At 33.2% G+C, this 19,932-nt stretch overlaps 1 protein-coding gene across 1 annotated transcript in view; it reads left to right on the forward strand.

Annotated features, from left to right (window-relative positions):
• The window catches only part of TMF1 (TATA element modulatory factor 1), a 34,360-nt gene extending 18,162 nt beyond the window's left edge, over window positions 1–16,198 (forward strand). The window contains exons 7-17 of the mRNA XM_061396427.1: window positions 221–387; window positions 672–828; window positions 4,539–4,631; window positions 5,326–5,482; window positions 8,899–9,091; window positions 9,927–9,996; window positions 10,224–10,316; window positions 11,173–11,274; window positions 11,550–11,702; window positions 13,047–13,172; window positions 13,717–16,198. Coding sequence (XP_061252411.1) covers window positions 221–387; window positions 672–828; window positions 4,539–4,631; window positions 5,326–5,482; window positions 8,899–9,091; window positions 9,927–9,996; window positions 10,224–10,316; window positions 11,173–11,274; window positions 11,550–11,702; window positions 13,047–13,172; window positions 13,717–13,860 — 1,455 coding nt within the window. The 3' untranslated portion in view covers window positions 13,861–16,198. The remainder of the gene's footprint in view (window positions 1–220; window positions 388–671; window positions 829–4,538; window positions 4,632–5,325; window positions 5,483–8,898; window positions 9,092–9,926; window positions 9,997–10,223; window positions 10,317–11,172; window positions 11,275–11,549; window positions 11,703–13,046; window positions 13,173–13,716) is intronic.
• The last annotated feature ends 3,734 nt before the right edge of the window (window positions 16,199–19,932 follow it).

Below are 19,932 nucleotides of genomic sequence, written 5' to 3' on the forward strand. Positions count from 1 at the left end.
TATATGTTGCTGTTACTTCCAATATGAATAGTTGGCCATGACATACCTCAATGAATTATTGAGGTATGTCATTTGGGAGGAATTTTCAAGCAAGTAAATAGTGAATGTTAAGGTTTTTCTTTGTTATTATTGATACAATGCTTGAGATTCCTAGAACATGGTTATTGACTGTGGTCTATTTATTTATTGAAATATACCTTTTTCTCTTCTTATAATATAGGTCCTTGATGGCAAAGAAGAGGTTGAGAAACAACATAGAGAAAATATTAAGAAACTAAATTCTGTGGTAGAACGCCAAGAGAAGGACCTTGGTCGACTTCACATAGACATTAATGAACTTGAAGAAAAGAACCGAAGTATTCAGGCTGCTCTTGATAGTGCATACAAGTAAGAAAATGAACAAATATTCAACTCACTGAAAATCAATTACCAGAGCAAGAAATGGAAGAAACACCTTTTTTTATTATCTGATCATTAATAACATATAAACTTTCTGGTATATGGAGTTACGACTGGTTAAAGCGAGCTTCACAGAGTCCTTGTAATCAGTGTTTATTACGCGGTAAACTTCCTCATTCTGTAGAGCTCATGGAAATCTACATGGAACTTAACTTGGTCATGTAATTAACTGTATATTATTTTAAATTAAAAACTATCTATCTATTTTTAAGAGAGCTTACTGATCTCCACAAAGCCAATGCTGCAAAGGATAGTGAGGCCCAGGAAGCTGCTCTGAGTCGTGAAATGAGAGCTAAAGAAGAACTTTCTGCAGCACTGGAGAAGGCCCAAGAAGAAGCCCGTCAGCAGCAGGAAACATTAGCAATTCAAGTAAGCGTTGGATGATAAATTAGTCTTTAAAAATCTTTGTGCTTCTGCAAAATAAAGAATCCATTAGTAAATTTGAATAAAACCTTATATAGTGGCATATGTGTTGCATTTCCTTTATAATCTTATTGGGCACTTCTCTAAGAATACTAGATTGTGCCAAATTTAATTAATTGTGTGTTTTTTAAACTGTTGTTAAAGTAATGCTTACATTAAACCAGTATTGCTTGTTATTTTCATGAATTTCAAACTTATTTGAGAGTGCTATGAAAACTAGGGACATTCTTAACCAAAAGAATGCATGTATGCAGATAAATACTACACATTGCATATAATTTCCGGAGAATCTGTTTACTCCTGAGCTCATTCATAGCATCTATGGGAATCCATGGACGTCAAATGAAGGAGTAAAACCAACATTTGTCAGACTTTGTCTTATAAAATCATCAATTAATTGATATTTGGGTTATTTATACTTTCAAATTTTATTTATTTTCTTGAGGTATAGTTATTTTATAATATTATATAAATTTCAGGTGTATGTCATAGTGATTCACATTTTTTTAAAGGTTGTAGTCCATTTTTAGTTATTATCAAATACTGGCTGTGTTCCCCTTGCTGTACAATATCATTAGCTTATTTATTTTATATGTAATAGTACCTTTTAGTCTTGTACTTCTGATTTTCCCCTCCCTTGTTTTCTATTCCCTCTGGTAATCACTAGCTTGTTCTTTAAATTCATGGGTCTGTTTCATTTTTGTTAAATTCACTAGTTTTGTTTTTTTAGATTTCACATATAAGTGATATTGTACAGTATTTGTTTTCTGTCTGACTTATTTCACTAATCATAGTACACACCATCCCTGTTGCTGCACATGACAAAATTCCGGTCTTTTTTATGGCTGAATAGTATTTCAGCTATATATATATCACACCTTTTTATCCGTTCATCTATTGATGGATAGTTAGTTTGCTTCCATATCTTGGATATTATAAACAATGCTGCTGTAAACATTGGAGGGTGTATATCTTTCCAAATTAGTGTTTTCACTTCCTCTAGATATACACCCAGGAGTTTTTACACTTTTAGGTTATTATGAATAATGCTGCTCTAAACATTAATTTACTTATTTCTATGTGACCATATGTTTTAAATTCTCTTAGATATATACCCTTGGGTTATATGTTAGTCTTAAAACGTTTAACTTTTACAGGAACAACCAGACTTATCCACAGTGGCTGAACCATTTTACATTCCCACCAGCCATATATATGGGAGTTTCAATTTCTCCACATTCTTGCCAGTATTTGTCATTGTCTTTTTTTTTTTTCATTGTAACCCTTTTAGGGGTGTTATATGGTATCTATTATGGTATTGATTTATTTTCCCTTAATTATTAATAATGTTGAGCATCTTTTTATGTGATTATTGGATTTCTGTCTCTCCTTTGGAGAAATTTATTCAAGTATTTAAATCCTTTGCCCTTTTTTATATTATCATTTTTATTGTTCATTTGTGAGAGTTCCTTATATATTCTGCATACTAGACCTTTATCAAATGTGGGATTTGTAAATATTTTTCTCCCACTTTCTATGTTGTCTTTGACTTTCTTCAGAGTGTCTTTTGATACACAAAAGTTTTTTAATTTTGATGAAGTCCAGCTTACTTATTTTTTGTTTTGTTCCTTGTGCTTTTGATATCATATTTAAGAACCTCTTGCCTAATTCAAGATCACACAGATTTTCACCTATTTCCTTCTATGATTTTTATAGTCTTAGTTCTCACATTTAGGTCTTTTGCATGTGAATATCAAATTGTTCCAGCACTACTTGTTGAATAGACTATTCTTTCCTCACTGATCTCAATGCATTTTTTATTTAATTATACATGAATATGTAAAACATTTACATGATTCCAAAGTGAAAGCTACATAGCAAAATATACTAGGGTAACATTTGCTGCCAACTTAGTCCCTCCTCATTCCCTTTCTTTGCCTATAAATAGCCATTTTACTACAGTAGGTTTTTTTTTCAGTGTTTCTATTTGTAAATGCAATAAATTCCATATCTACATTTATTTATATTCCTCCTCAATGTGTGTATATATACACACATACACTTATACACATGTTTATTTGTACCTCTTTCATCTTTTCTACATAAAATATAGTTTACTGTTTACTGGAGAAGGAAATGGCAACCCACTCCAGTGTTCTTGCCTGGAAAATTCCATGGACAGAGGACCCTGGTGGGTACAGTCCATGGGGTTGCAAAGAGTCTAACACAACTGAGTGATTGAGCACACATCCTTTCTCCATAAAATATAGCTTTCTATTTGGTAATATGCCATTTTATAGATTGCTTTATGTACTTAATAAAACATCCTGGTGATCATTCCATGGTAGAGCATAGAATTTTTTTTAAAAAATTTCTTTTTACAGTTTTGTAGTTTATCATTCTGTGACTATACCATTCAGTCAGTTCCTATTAATGTATATTGGGATTGTTTCCAATATTTTGCTGTTGTAGATCACACCATGGTCCATATACTCCTGTGTTTCTGCTGCTCCCTCACTGGGATAGATAAAATTTTAATATTTTAAATTAAAAATACATTGGGACAATAATAATTGAGAGAATTGAGATAAAGAGTGCATGGGGTTACCATTCAAACATCACCTTTTATAAGTACTGTCAGTTTGTGTATTAATTTCTTGTCTTTATCTGTATATACTTTTTTTTTATAATTTGATATCATTTATATGGGCTTCCGTGGTGGCTCAGACGGTAAAGAATCTACATGCAATGCAGGAGATGCGGGTTTGATCCCTGGGTTGGGAAGATCCTCTGGAGAAGAGAATGGCCCCACTCCAGTATTCTTGCCTGGAGAATTCCATGGACGAAGGAGCCTGGCGAGCTATAGTCCATGGGGTTGCAAATAGTTGGACATGACTGAGTGACTAACACTTTCACACTTTTTTCATATTATTTTATAGTTTTTTTCATTTAAGATTAAATTGTACACTTATGCATGCTTTTTGTGGTCATATTTTTATTGGGCATATTCCTGTTGTATCAACATTGGCAAAAATAAATTACTGCTAATGGGTATTTGCAGCATTTCTTGTTTTGTTTTTGTTAGTCTAGCTGACAGTGTAGAGAATATTTTTGTATGTTTATAGATCTGTTTCTATAGAGTGAATTCTCAGGACTAGGATGATCAGATTAAAGAATGTAAAAAGTTTGATGATTCTTTCAATATCTTGCCATAATGCTTTCTGCAAAGGCTATAGCAAGTTTACAACCTGTGCAGCTGTGTGTGAATATAGCAGCCAGTTTTTTAAGCTCATATAGTTCCTATCACATTCTGCCTTACACTGAAAACATTCATGGATGCACTGTGTTTCCTCCTATATTGTATGTCAGTGTCTGGACCTTGTACATATGTATATGTTCATGTGTGTATGTGTGTGTGTATGTGTGTACACCTATTGTGCTTTCATAGGTACATATTGAGTACATGTGGTTCAGGGATTGCCTGAAGAATGAGGTATGTGATATTGCATGTAAATGCTCATGGATAGCATAGAATATTATATATGAATCATAAGTCATATGTAATCGTAAGTCAACACAACACAAAAGATAATAGCAGGAAGTTAGAGATAATATTTGACGTTGGTTGTGATAGTGTGTTGGTTCTCTTCGTGCAGGTGGGGGACCTTAGGCTGGCACTGCAACGTGCAGAGCAAACAGCTGCCAGAAAAGAGGATTATTTACGCCATGAGATCAGTGAACTCCAGCAGGTACTTGTCAGAGTTTCCCTAAAATACAAATCTTGAGATGTGTTTTTCTAAAAATAATAAATGAGTTAATTGGGTAATGTTCTTCGAGTTGAGAAGATTACTGCCATACTCTTCATTTTCTGTATTTTTATGTGGTTTATGTGAATAAAATCAGAGTGGGCACTTCAAAAATGTATAAGAAAAAAACTAATTTTCTAGAAAGTAATTTTATCATGATAGATATGTAGTATTTTGAGTGTTATTTTTTTTCATTTGTAATGGCTGATTGATTAATTATTATCAGTCTTTGATTACTGTGGGGCAGAAAGCAATGCCTAATTTTTATGCTACTACTCTGTTGATGTCAGTCAGTGAAGTTGTGCAGGAGAAGGGGGAGAAAATTCCACTCATATTGATCTTCCTGTTTTATAAATACTTAGAAATATTTAGAGAGGAGGCAACTACTAAGAAGTTTGGATGATACTCTTTATTACCTGAAGGTAATCAAAGGCTGTCATTACATAGAAATGCTTTGAAAGAAGCACATACTTAGTTACTCCATTATGCAACTTAACTATAACTTAAGGATTGAATAGTTAGAAAGTAATAGAAAACAAGTAATTTTTTCCCGAAATCTCTCATAAAGTTTGTTTGCTAGCATTTTTAGTGTTTTTACTGCTGTCAGTAATAATGACTTAAGAATGTCATAATTCAGAGACTCCAGGAAGCAGAGAATCGAAACCAAGAACTGAGTCAAAGTGTTTCATCAACAACAAGACCATTGCTTCGACAGATAGAAAATTTGCAAGCAACTCTAGGGTCCCAGACGTCATCATGGGAGAAGTTAGAGAAGAATCTTTCTGATAGACTTGGTAACTGCTTTAGTTCTTAAGCTCAATGCAGTTCTTAAGCCCTTCCATCCTGTTTTAGAATTAGGGTAATGGCATGAAATTGAAATTCACTGAATCTGATGGTTTTATTTTGTGTCTCACTTGTAGATTTTGACCTCTTCTCTCTTACATTTATTTTCTAATATCTTAACTGACTCTTTTCAAATCATACCTTACATAATGTGTCAGGTACTGTCTAAAATACTTTCTTGTCATTCTTTTGCTCATTTTTACAAACTTTTGCACTCTATTGTTTCCTCGTCCATTGCTAAATCTGACGTTGTTTTAGCTTGCCGGCGGTAGTGTAGGAGGTAGAGATCGAATATGATTCTAGTCAGTGGTGGAATTCCAAGAGCAGAGATAGGTCAAGTTAAATCAAGTTCAGATTCTGGTAGACAGATGCTATGAAGTCTTATGATTCCAAATTTTGCTTCTTTACAAAAATACCCTGTGCTGTTAATAAAAAGAATTTTTTTTTTCCCAAGATACTTACTCAAGCACAAACAGGTAGAATATGTATATATTAGATATCCCAGAAGCTAGCAAATGGTGAAAAATTCCTGTTTCTTTTCTATGCCTAAAATTAACTGTAATTTGAGAGACATCATGGTGTAGTGATAAAAGCCAATGTGAATGGGTGTCAAAACATTTGGACTCATGGCTTTTATGGTTTGTTTTCAATCATCCAGCCAAACACTCTGGAGCAAGTCATGTACCTTCTCTGGACTACTCCCTGTAAAATCATGAGGGGTGAGCTAGATTAGTGGGTTTGAAACACTGTTCACTAGATCTCTCGTATGTCTTAGTGCTGGCTGTCATGGTGAGAGGGAAGCTCGATAAGTAACGTGCTGGAGTTCCTCCAGGCTGCTTTAATGAAAGTAGTGCCTCCTTTGACTACCCTTTTTTTTTTTTCCTTGTAGCTTCATATAAGATTTTGTCTGAAATAGATTCATCTGCTTAAAAAGAAAAATCCCTAAACAGATGAACCTTCATCTACTGTTTAATTTCTAGATACAAATTTTAGGTTGAAAATTGAAGCTAGAAGCAGGTATTTCTGTGGCTTTTAAACTGGAGCCTACACACTCTCGGGGATGTATGGTGTTGTGCTACAGTGTAGGCAAAGCCACGGGACAAACATTCTTTATAATGCTATAAAAGCATAGATACAGTATTGAAAAGAATATATAATGTAAAACAGAGATATGACTGGGTCTATTTTAGTGGGGAAAATTATGAAAATTCTAGCCTTGGTTAAATCTCAAAATTTTATCCACTATTTTTTTTTAGTTGAAAATTTCAATTGAGATAACTAGATTCGTATACAGTTATAACATATGCAGAAGTGATATGGAATGGCCCCTTGCACACTTTCCCCAATACTCAAATGTTAATGTTTTGCAAGATTGTAGTAGAATATCACAACCAAGATATTGACATTGAAACAACCTTCTGATTTTATTCTAATTTGCCCAGTTTTACTGGTACTCACTTGTCTATATATGTGTGTTTATGTCTGTGTGTGTATTAAGTTTTATACAAGTTGACCACGTGTAGGTTCATGTATCTGTCACTACAGTCAAGATATTGAATAGTTCTAACACCACAAAGACCCCTCATTTTGCCCTTTAAAACTGTACTACCACCCTCTTGGCCTTCCTTTCCAGTCCCAAATCTATGGCAATCACTAATCCTCTATTTCTAAACTTTTGGAATTTCAAAATGTTATATAAATAGAATTGTATAATATGTGACATTTTTGGGAATGGGCTTTTTTTGCTTAGTATAATTCCCTGAAGATTCATGCAAATTCTTATATATATTAGAGATTTAGTCTTTACTGGTGAGTATTTTTTCTGTGTTTATATGTAGCATATCTTATTTGACCATCTACCTAACAAAGGATGTCTGGGCTGTATCTAGATTTTGTCTGTGCAGATCAAGCTGTAATGAACATTTGTGTACAGCTTTTAGTGTGAACTTAAGATTTCATTTCTCTGGATATATGCCCATGTGTCTAATTGCTGGGTTGTACGTCTAGTTGTGTGCCTAGTTCTTTAAGCAAATGCCAACTATTTTCCAAAGTGGCTTTGTCTATGAGAGTAATCTAGTTTCTTTACATCCTTGCCAGCATTTTCTTTTGGTGTTTGCCCCTATTTTTTCTTTTAGTCATTCAGACAGGGGTGTAGTGATGTCTTATTATGATTTTAATTTGCATTTTCCTTGTGAAAAATGTTGAATGACATTTTATGTCATTTTATATGCTCATTTTCCATTAGTACATCCTCTTCAGTAAACTGTGTCTGTTGCCCATTTTCTAATTGGACCATTTATACTTTAATTAGTGAGTTTTGAGACTTCTTTATGTAATCTAGATACTAGTCTTAGATAATATGGTTTGTATTTATTTCCTCCAAGTATGTAGCTTGTCTTTTCATTTTTTTCACATTAAGCAAAAGTTTAAAATTTTGAGGAAGTCTGATTTATCAGTTTTTCTCTTTATGGCTCATAGTTTTGTGTTAAACCAAAGTACTCTTTGCCTATCCTTGGATCCTGAAGATTTCTTTGATTTTTTTCCTAAAAATTTTATGATTTTTAAAAAAGTTGAAGTATGGTTGACTTACAGTATTCTATTAGTTTCAGGTGTACAGTAGTAATTTGACATTTTTATTTTAAAAAAATTTTATTTATCTATTATTATTATTTACTTTACAATATTGTATTGGTTTTGCCATACATCAACATGCATCCGCCACGGGTGTACACGTGTTCCCCATCCTGAACCCCCCTCCCACGTCCCTCCCCATACCATCCCTCTGGGTCATCCCAGTGCACCAGCCCCAAGCTTCCTGTATCCTACATCAAACCTGGACTGGCGATTCATTTCTTATATGACATTTTTATAGATGATACTTCATATTAAGTTTGATGAAATATTGGCTATATTCCCTGTGCTGTACATTACATCCTTGCAGCTTACCTATTTTATACTTGGTAGTTGGTACCTCTTAATCCCCTTCACCTGTTTTGCCCCTCCCCTCATTATATTTTCTTTTGCTTTTAAGTATGTAATCCATTTGAGTTAATTTTCATATATGTTGTGAAGATTAGTTTGAGGTTTTTTTGATCCAGCACTGGTTGATTCACTACTCTGCTGATACATGACTCCACTTTCAAATTAAAATATATTGGTGAAAAAAATGGTAAAGCACCTATAAATTAAGATTTTTAAAATTTGTCTCTGTAGGCAGGTCTGCCTTACTCAGTGAGTACTTAAATAGTTTTAAGTGTGGCTATCTGCATCATTAGAAGTTTGAAGTCAGAATCTGTTTGGTATTATTATCTTGGCCTCTTGAATATATGTATATATGATTGAAATTTCTTACTTATCCTACCATCAGGTGAATCCCAGACCTTGTTGGCAGCAGCAGTTGAGAGAGAACGTGCGGCCACAGAAGAACTTCTTGCTAACAAAATTCAAATGTCTTCCATGGAGTCACAGAATTCTCTCTTAAGACAAGAAAATAGTAGATTTCAGGCTCAGCTAGAATCAGAGAAAAATAGGCTAAGAAAACTAGAGGATGAAAATAATAGGTGAGCATGTTTCTTGAGTGTTATTCTTGATAGTTTCTTGACATTTTAAAGCACTTAAAAAATATGCTGTTGGTGTTTAACTTCATCGCACTGAGAACTGGAAATACATACTTGTAGTGTTTAAAGTCAGAGTCATTAGTAATAGGATGTGGAACCAAGTTAGGTGTAGGATTCACTGAACCTTGTATAGTCTCTTGAACATGTGTGGCATGTTCTGAATGTATTTGCATTTTCTAGGGAAAGGATTCATTGCTTTAATCAGATTTTTTTGAAGGAGTCTGTAACCACAAAGTAGTTGAAGACCACACACTGGAGTTATTTGTGTATGACAAGGGTTTAAGCATTGTTCCTCTTTCTAAACAAACGTCTGGGCTCTTTGGAAATCACAAGCTGTAATGTCTATCTGTGTGAAGTTAATTAAGGCTGTGAGGATGGGTTTTATCCTGTGAGTTCTTTGGAAGTTTTACTTTTTAAAAAAAAGTAGTCAGGGAAAAATGATTTATAAAGTAAAGAATATGAACTTCTGCAGACATTTTTGTAGAACTCTGTAATGCTTTTGTAGAATCTGAACATACTAATGTTATGAAATGGTGGTATTCAAAATTCTATTTAGGAAGTCTCTTTTTAAATGAAATCTTAGCCCAAAGAACCAAAAAATACGCAGACATGGTAGTTTAGCTTCTGAATAAAACCCAGGTAATCTGGAAAATACAGTTGGAAAATCAAGCTGATAATAAAAATGACTACTAAGTATGTAACTGGAGGTAATATAGTAGTATGTTTTTAATAGTCTGTACTATCATCTTTTTTTGTTTAATTCCCTTTGGCTTAATAGGTACCAGGTTGAATTAGAAAACCTAAAGGATGAATATGTAAGAACACTTGAAGAGACAAGGAAAGAAAAGGTATTTCTATTAGTGTTCACTTACCTCTTAGAGCTTCCATTAGAGAATGGTTGGGAATGGTAGCAAGTTAATGAAATGACAACATGAAATGGGTGATGTTTCTGCTTTTGGTACTTGGGTCTTTAGTAGTAGAACAAATAAGACTGTATACATTATATTCCTAATTTGGAGATTGACTTATGATAACTTGGTTTCACAGAAATAACCTGACTGTCTCTCTCCATTAGACACTGTTGAATAGTCAGTTAGAAATGGAGAAAATGAAAGTTGAACAAGAAAGGAAGAAAGCAATTTTCACTCAAGAAGCAGTAAAAGAAAAGGTATTAAATTTTGTTGTTTTCTTTTTTGATGTAACCAGTTAGTAGCTGTTGGGATTAGTCATTGTTTTGTAATTCAAGCTAAACTTTATAAATACCATTTCTTAACATCTAAAGTCAGTAGAGTGATGAATTCTAGTAGTATAATCAGTGTTCTCCTCAGAGTAGATCCAGAGTGACTTGAGTTTATACAAAGAGATCTGTGATTTCTAGGAGATGAATTATGGAACGTCTTGTCCCTTTTTATTTTGTGGTCTCTCACTGATACTGATGCACCTCATTTGGCCCATAGGCACCTGGGAATGAAACTGGTTTGTTCACTTTGTTTCTGGTTAATGAAGGCAATTTTTCTAAAGTGAGTTTCCTGTATTTAAAGGATGGGAGTATACTCAGTAATTAGCATAATATGTAAAAACCACCTATATGTACATTGAGACTACCTTCTGAATTTATTTGGTCTAAAATACAGTAAAAATAAAATGGATAAGCCAGAAACATTACAGTTTGTAAATCTTGGTAATCTTATTCTAGAGAAATATGTTTAATTGGTGGTATGTTATATAATATGAAACAGTTCATGTAATTTCTCTGTTAAAAACATTCACATTTCATAAAACATAAACCAAATTATACTGTAGAATATAAATGAGTCTTGTAATGATTTGATCAAGTTTTTCTATACTTTTAAATTACTAAATAATTGTGCTTTTGATAAGACTTCAGAAATCATATCTGTAACCATTTTATGAGGAAATTAGAATGAATCTTTGTTGTCATTGATCCTAGGAAAGTTTCTTGCTTTTTTATTTGCCATTTTACCCTTTAATCTGAATTTAATTTTTTTTCTTTACACCCTAAGGAGCGGAAACCGTTTTCTGTTTCTAGCACTCCTACAATATCACGTTCAAGTTCAATAAGTGGAGTTGATATGGCAGGCCTACAGACATCTTTTCTGTCTCAGGTGATGTTTTATTTTTTGTATGCATTCTTAAGTTGAATAATGAGAGTGTGCAGGATAGTAGTTTGGCTCTCACCATGACCTTGGCATTCTATGCACAATTTATCTGCATTTTTGTAAGGGAGTGCTAATTGCACTGAGGAAATAAGAGAAAATTTTCTGCCTTTAAGAAAATCGTAGACGATTTAAAGCAAGAACTGTCCTAACTATTTTGTTTGTACCTTGTGCATAGTCTATAGTAGTTGAATAAGTGTATGTACTTTCTTTAATTAACATAGGATGAGCCTCATGATCACTCATTTGGACCAATGTCTGTGTCAGCAAATGGAAGCAATCTTTATGATGCTGTAAGGATGGGAGCGGGATCAAGCATTATTGAAAATCTACAGTCTCAGCTGAAGCTAAGGGAAGGAGAAATTTCTCATTTACAGGTATTATAAAAATGAAATGTGCTATACAAGGAAATGAAATTTTGAGGCCCAGTAAGTTGCATCCTTCATTTCTACCTGCTTTTTGAGCAAATTGAGAAATAAAGTGATAGTGGCCTATGAAGCCCCAAATAAATCATGTATATTAACAATAAAGGCTGGTTGGAGAACTTAGCCAAGGATGAAAGTCAGATGGGTCTGCTGAGTGCCAGAATTTGGGAGACTGTCACAGAAAATGATAGGCTAGAGTAGGCCTCCCCACATGTGATAGGTAGCCTGCCTCAGTAAGACTTAGAGGCATCTAGAAGCAGAGAGCTCCTTGCAGGCAGCTTTTTCCAGACATGACAAAAGCTAAGTTGCTGCGCTGAGCATAGCCATTTAATTCTTCCCAGATTCACCTCGTATATAAGTTACTCCAGCTCCCCCTCTGAGGAAAGAACAAAGGTGGTGAGAGAGATTAGAACTGTAACCTGCTATACAAAAAAGTAAAGAATTTGAGTGGGACATCCTCCTGTCTCATCTTGCTTTTCATAAACTTAATGTGGTGAGAAATGTTAAAATATTTCACTTACCTGTTTTCATTGTTAAACTTGATACACTCAAAAGTAGAACTTTCTTATTCTTATTTTATGATTTTAGTTAGGTGAAAATATAACTCTTATTAAAGAGGATGTCCTTGAATTGGAAGAAAATAGATCAGCATGATCTTAATACCTTTTATGTTTATGTTGCCTTATGTAACGCTTGAGAGTGCAAACAAACTTCTTTGGTAATTGGTAAGTTCTTACCAATATGACCTACACAGTTGGCACTACATTAAAGTTAGTTTTTGCTTCCCTGGTAGCTCAGTTGGTAAAGAATGTGCCTGCACTACAGGAGACCCAGGTTTGATCTCTGGGTCGGGAAGATCCCCTGGAGAAGGAAATGGCAACCCACTCCAGTAGTCTTGCCTGGAGAATCTTATGGACAGAGAAGCCTGGCAGGCTGTGGTCCATGGGGTCGCAAGAGTTGGACACATTCTACGGACTAAACCACAGAATAACAAATATATTGCTATTTCCTTAGATTAGAGAAAAATATAGAGTTGCATGTTACAAACAGATTATTAAATTTTCTTTAGTTCTTTCTCTCTCATAGTAAATCTAAATCCTGTGAATGATATACCTTTGAGGAAAGTTGAAACCCTTTTTGTGCCACTGTTTCCTTTTATTTAAGAAAGAGCTTGTTCTTGGTTATATATTCACATATCTATTTCTTAAAAATCAGCACATTATATATGTTTATATTAGTGGGATTATTAAACAAGATATATTTTGATTTAAATCACTCTCTGGTAATGTGCCTCAGCTAGAAATTGGCAATCTAGAAAAAACACGCTCCATAATGGCTGAAGAGCTAGTTAAATTAACAAATCAAAATGATGAACTTGAAGAGAAAGTGAAGGAGATACCCAAACTTCGAATGCAGCTAAGGGTAAGTATTCTTCACTCTTATTTTTAGTTACATGCACAGTGGTTTTTCACAATCATGTTTAGTCCAAGCATAGGAAAATAACTAGATTTCATTTGGCCAAGGCTTTAATAATCCTGAACTTTTGCATGATCTGAGTAATATTTTATTGATTACTGTTAAATGTATCCTCACAGTTAGCATATTTGGATTGCCAATTGCTGTTAACCTATATATGAGAATATCTTTTGGGGTAAATGCCAGATAATACTTAAACTACAGGGAACCAGACACTTAAATTGCATCAAATGTGCTGAAATTAATGGGAGAAAAGACAGATTAAGCTACATATGGGGAGAATTGTAGATTTAGTGAAGAGATAGGTTAAGATTAATAGCCATCTAGTCTAGTATTTTTTTTTTTTTTAGTCTTTTATTCTAACAGACTAAAGTGCAAGTTTAATTTTTACGAGAGATGACTATATACTTTTATTTAGATTGTAGTGTCTTTACTGGTGGCTTATGTATGATAATATAAATAAATATTAAAGATTTTCTGTATTTTATAGGATTTGGATCAAAGATACAACACTATTCTGCAGATGTATGGAGAAAAAGCAGAAGAGGCAGAAGAACTTAGATTAGATCTTGAAGATGTAAAAAATATGTATAAGACTCAAATAGATGAACTTCTAAGACAAAGGCTCAGTTAACTTCTGCAAATTACATTCCCATCAAACTGAATGTAAACATTTAATATCTACGTGCAGATATCCAATAAATTCTTTTATAGAATTAGAAGGTGGAATTTACTGTAGTGTTAAAAAATTGAAAAAATTCTTTTATAGTGTATAGTAATATTTCCAGTTAAATTATTTTGTGCAATATTTGAACTTTATTTTTAAAACTATTCTTTAAAAGATTTATTTTTTAAAAGGTCTTTTTTTTTTTTGCCTTGAATAGCACAGAGATTTATTACTTTATCCTCATATCAGTATGGTTAGAGAAGGAGAATGGTTCATATGTTGTATTGTAGATATATAACTAATTGTATCTATAATTTGTATGTTTTTGTATATATTGAGAACATTTAAAGAGTTATAGTAACGTTGACACTTTGAAATCTTTCGCACTTAAATCTTCAATATATCTTAATTGTGATTCATGAAAATGGACATTGTTTTCAAGTAAAAAAATTACTAAATCTGCAGTTATTAAAGTTTTGAAATAATTTTTTTTCTTTAAAAAAAGTCTCTGAAGTTTAAAAGGTAAATAATTAAAACTTACAAATTTTTGTGATCTCAAGTTTTATTTCAGTCAGATTTCACAATTAAGTCTGTACAAACTTTGGTACCTATTTGGAGAAAGTTGTAGCTATTCAAAGTTATCTAGGCATAATTGAATAGTGGAAAAATCTACTTTAAAAGATTTTGTGATAACTTCATTAACATTTTAGTGGTTTTTGAAGAGGTATTGTTTTACTACCCTATAAAACGAATCAAAAGAAATAAAATTACTAATGTAATTTTCTTTTTAATTCACATTTTGTAAAGTCTTATTTTTGGCACATTAAAAGTAAATGTTGACATTCATAATAATATTCATAACAAAATAGAGAAATTATAGGAGTTAAATTTGACATTTTGCAGTTTTCTGCAGTTTATCATTTAATTTTTTTCTTGGACCTTTAAAATAAAAAACTAATAGCTGAAAAAATAGCTATTCCTTCTCAGCTGTGTTTTAGACTTGTGAAATATTTTGATAGATTTTATTACTTAAAGTCATTTAGATGCCTTTACTTGAAAATAAGAACTCTGACTTAGTTTTTAGTTACATTTTAAACACTAGAACTTTAGAGTATAGCTAGAAGTAAGCCATGCTGAAGATTGTGGAATGCTTTTCAGGGCAATTCAAGTGACCTCATTTTTGTTCTTTTTGGATTCAAGACAGTATTTCTGTCATTGGATCTCTGATTTGTAGCATTAATAAATATTCTGTCAGTGTGAGCCAAATTCATGACATTAATTTTCTATATTTTAGCAGTAAAAAGCAGTAAAATAGCTTTTCTTTTTTTTAAATTATTATTAATATTAAGGGGTTGACAGAATAACAAAATTGATAGCAATAGGAAATTTACAAAATTAGAAAATACGGGAAATACAACTTGCAAAATTCTATCAAGTTTTTGAAATCAGAAGTTTAGGGATTATGAAATTGTTCTTTTATGGTATCCATTAATGAAGAGGGGAAAAAAACCTTCAGTGGAGAAAAGATTGAGATAAAATTGCTTTACTTTTTAATTTTATAATATTAAACATTCTCTTTTCTTAATCCTTATTAATAAAATCAATTCAACTTAAAATTTTATGGTGTTTTTAGTTTAATTTAAAAATGGCAGCAGCTATTTAAGTCTCTGACTGTATATTACCATATATTGTTCTTTATCCACAAATTAATAGCTGATATTTATACTGAGTTTGTTTCATTATATGTTTAGATTTTTCAATACATCTATAAATTGAGAAAGTGTACCAATTGCTTTCTTGAAAAACTCCACTAAGTGGCAGAATACCTATTGGATATTGGTTGCTGTATTTTGCTGTTTGTCATTAAAAATTATCTATCCATATTCTAGAAAATATTTGTATTTTAATAGATAAGAAAATAGTTTGCAGTCAGATGTTTCCATTCTTGAAAGAAAATAGATAATACAAATCATAACAATGTTAAGAATATTAAAAAAAAGAGTAAAAGGTATGAACATTGTCGTTTCCATATAGACAAGTAAGCACAGATTGTGGGCATCCTTCTAACTCTTGGGAAGCTAAATTGAGAGTGCCATTTCTTTCTTTTTCTTTGCCTCTTTTTAGAGAACTTCCAATTGTATAGTGTGTAGCATGTGGGGATGCATCAAATCTTTGATTTTTAAGATATTCTAAATATGGGTAATTTCTGACCTAGGGAAACATGTAGTTTAAGTAAGTAAAAAGAAAAGTTCAGGAAAATTTTTCTCTTATAATCCTTCATTTGGCACTTATTAATTGAAAATTTTATTTAAATAATTTAAAAGTATGTGATTTATAATATATAGAAAATAGACACTAGAAAAATAGAAAATGACTATAGATACTTTATCTTGTTTTACTATTCTTTGTTTAGTATGTGTACATGTATGTTCTAATGTATCATAATTTTTCATTTTCATTTGAGTCTAATTTCCCTAATTTTGTTCAGTTTTAAAATATAACAACTTTAACTTCATATTTTGTAAAGGGCTAAAAGTATGATTTAAAACTACTTGATATTATATTTTAATTGATACTATATTTTAATTCTAAATGAAAGATAATGTAAATAAGCATGATTCTGATTTGAATAAAGATTTTAAAGTAGTAATAATGTATTTCATTTTTAACATGATTTAGAGTGGTCAGTATCAATGAGTGAAGACAGTTCTGTTTTATGAAGATAGATGACTATATAACTTTGAAATTTTTATTTTAAGAAAATGAGGGTAAGTCCAGATTTTTTATGAGTTATTTTACTCAGAGTTTTATAAGAATTCAGCATAGTTTTCCTAATGAAGATATGTTTTTGGAAAATATAATTGTAAGAATTTACCTTCTTGTATAATTACTGTAAGGATGATTTGTGTCTTTTTAAGGTCTTAAACTGTATCAAGATATTTTTCTAAAAGTCTTTAAAATATTTTTGTATTCAAATAACAGATATAACCAGTATCAGTTTAGTCAGTCGTGTCCGACTCTTTGCAACCCCCTGAACGCCAGGCCTCCCTGTCCACCACCAACTCCCGGAGTTTACCCAAACTCATGTCCATTGAGTTGGTGATGCCATCCAACCGTCTCATCCTCTGTTGTCCCTTTCTCCTCCTCCTCTCAATCTTTCCCAGCCATTAGGGTCTTTTCAAATGAGTCAGCTCTTCACATCAGGTGGCCAAAGTATTGGAGTTGCAGCTTCAACATCGGTCTTTCCAATGAATATTCAGGACTGATCTCCTTTAGGATGGACTGGTTTAATCTCCTTGCAGTCCAAGGGACTCTCAAGAGTTTTCTCCAACACCACAGTTCAAAAGCATCAATTCCTCGGCACTCAGCTTTCTTTATAGTCCAAATCTCACATCCATACATGACTACTGGAATAACCATAGCCTTGTCTTAGACGGATCTTTGTTGGCAAAATAATGTCTCTGCTTTTGAATATGCTATCTAGGTTGGTCATAACTTTCCTTCCAAGGAGTGTGTCTTTTAATTTCATGGCTGCAATCACTATCTGCAGTGATTTTGGAGCCCAGAAAAATAAAGTCAGCCACTGTTTCCACTGTTTCCATCTATTTGCCATGAAGTGATGGGACCAGATGCCGTCCATGTTCTTAGCTTTCTGAATGTTGAGCTTTAAGCCAACTTTTTCACTCTCCACTTTCACTTTCATCAAGAGGCTCTTTAATTCTTCACTTTCTTCCATAAGGGTGGTGTCATCTGCATATCTGAGGTTATTGATATTTCTCCTGGCAATCTTGATTCCAGCTTGTGCTTCTTCCAGCCCAGCGTTTCTCATGATGTACTCTGCATAGAAGTTAAATAAGCCAGGTGACAATATACAGCCTTGACGTACTCCTTTTCCTATCTGGAACCAGTCTGTTGTTCCATGTCCAGTTCTAACTGTTGCTTCCTGACCTGCATACAAATTTCTCAAGAGGCAGGTCAGGTGGTCTGGTATTTCCATCTCTTTCAGAATTTTCCACAGTTTATTGTGATCCACACAGTTAAAGGCTTTGGCATAGTCAATAAAGCAGAAATAGATGTTTTCTGGAACTCTCTTGCTTTTTCCATGATCCAGCGGATGTTGGCAATTTGGTCTCTGGTTCCTCTGCCTTTTCTAAAACCAGCTTGAACATCTGGAAGATCACGGTTCATGTATTGCTGAAGCCTGGCTTGGAGAATTTTGAGCATTACTGTATTAGTGTGTGAGATGAATGCAATTGTGCGGTAGTTTGAGCTTTCTTTGGCATTGCCTTTCTTTGGGATTGGAATGAAAACTGACCTTTTCCAGTCCTGTGGCCACAGCTGAGTTTTCCACATTTGCTAGCATATTGAGTGTAGCACTTTCACAGCATCATATTTTAGGATTTGAAATAGCTCAACTGGAATTCCATCACCTCCACTAGCTTGGTTCGTGGTGATGCTTTCTAAGGCTCACTTGACTTCACATTCCAGGATGTCTGGCTTTAGGTGAGTGATCACACCATTGTGATTATCTGGGTCATGAAGATCGTTTTTGTAGTTCTTCTGTGTAAGTATCCTCCATTCACAAGTTATTGTGACTTCATATTGCTGGTACTATTGAACTCTGCAACTTTGATCCTTTAAAGTACTTTTAAGCTATTGTCATTCCCTTCTCCAGGGGATCTTCCTGACCCAGGGATTAAACCTGGGTCTCCTGCATTGCAGGCAGATTCTTTACTGTCTGAGCCACCAGGGAAGCCCTATTGCCTTTACATATACTCAGCTAACTTGTAGCAAATCAAGATCCTTTAACAAGATAGAATGGAAATTAAATATATATTAATACTTTAAAAAATAAATTTTCACAAATAAAACCTTACAATGCTGCAGTAATCCACAATTGTGATATACAGAATTTACTCATAGTGTCCTGAATTTATTCCCCACACTGACCTACTCCCAAGTAAGCTAAATTTCATTTCAGTCCTCAAATAATACTAAGCAAGGGCTAATGGGAGGTTTTTCTGTTAAACTCTCTTCTTTTACAGGTAGTGATTGTCAGAGTATGGTAGGTAGAGGTGTTCCATGCCTATATGTCTTTTTTAAAATGACAATCTTAATTTTTACCAATACACATTATCAAACAAAAATCTGTGGTCATGGGTGATAATAGGGAACACAGTGCTTGCTTTGCTTTTGTTTAAGGAATTCACTTATATGGGATCATAATCACTTATCCACTGTCGCGAAATCTAGAAAGCTCTGAAAACCAATTGCTTTTTAAAAATAAGCTTGTCAAGTCTTTTTTGGTAGTAAAGCTTGACCTTCACTAACACAAGGCTTTAACAGGCTTTATCTCACTTAGTGTGAGCATTCATGCATTTTGCAGATCATGGTGTTATAGTGTTTGGATGGTGTGCATACCCTATTTTATTTAAAAAAATTCAGGAACATATGTGGTACCAAAGATTTTGGAAAAGAGATTGTATACCTGCACTATATCCTCAGATCCTTTTAAAGCTGATACCATTACCATCTTCATTTTTAAAATGAAAAAAGGTTAAGCAATTGCTCAAGGTCATATGGCAAATAATTTATGCCATTGGGCTGCAGAGTCCAAGCTCTGAACCATTAACTATCCACTGCTGCTTCTCTTCCTGCTCTTCTGTAAAACTGTAAGTATACAGATGAGCTGTAGCATAAGATCAAATTTAGTCAAAATTTGCTTGCTTAAAATTTCAATAGCTTTGATTTATGGTTTAAGTAATTGGATATATCAGAGAACCAATAAGCTGTATTCTGCGGATAGTTCATACTAACACTCTGTGAGCTATCCAAAATATCAGTATGAGTGGCAAACTTAGAACACATTTAGCAAACTTGTGATGTAATGATTATCCAAATTTCAAAGTTACATAAAATAAATAGCAGATAAATGAGTCCAATAAACTTATTAACATTTGCTTTTTAATAGCATTCAATTTATGATCCATTCTGTTTTTTGTATTTCGCTTGTGCTTCCTATCAATTCATACTGACTAT

The sequence above is a fragment of the Bos javanicus genome, chromosome 22, assembly GCF_032452875.1.
Source record: "Bos javanicus breed banteng chromosome 22, ARS-OSU_banteng_1.0, whole genome shotgun sequence".
NCBI lineage: Eukaryota > Metazoa > Chordata > Mammalia > Artiodactyla > Bovidae > Bos > Bos javanicus.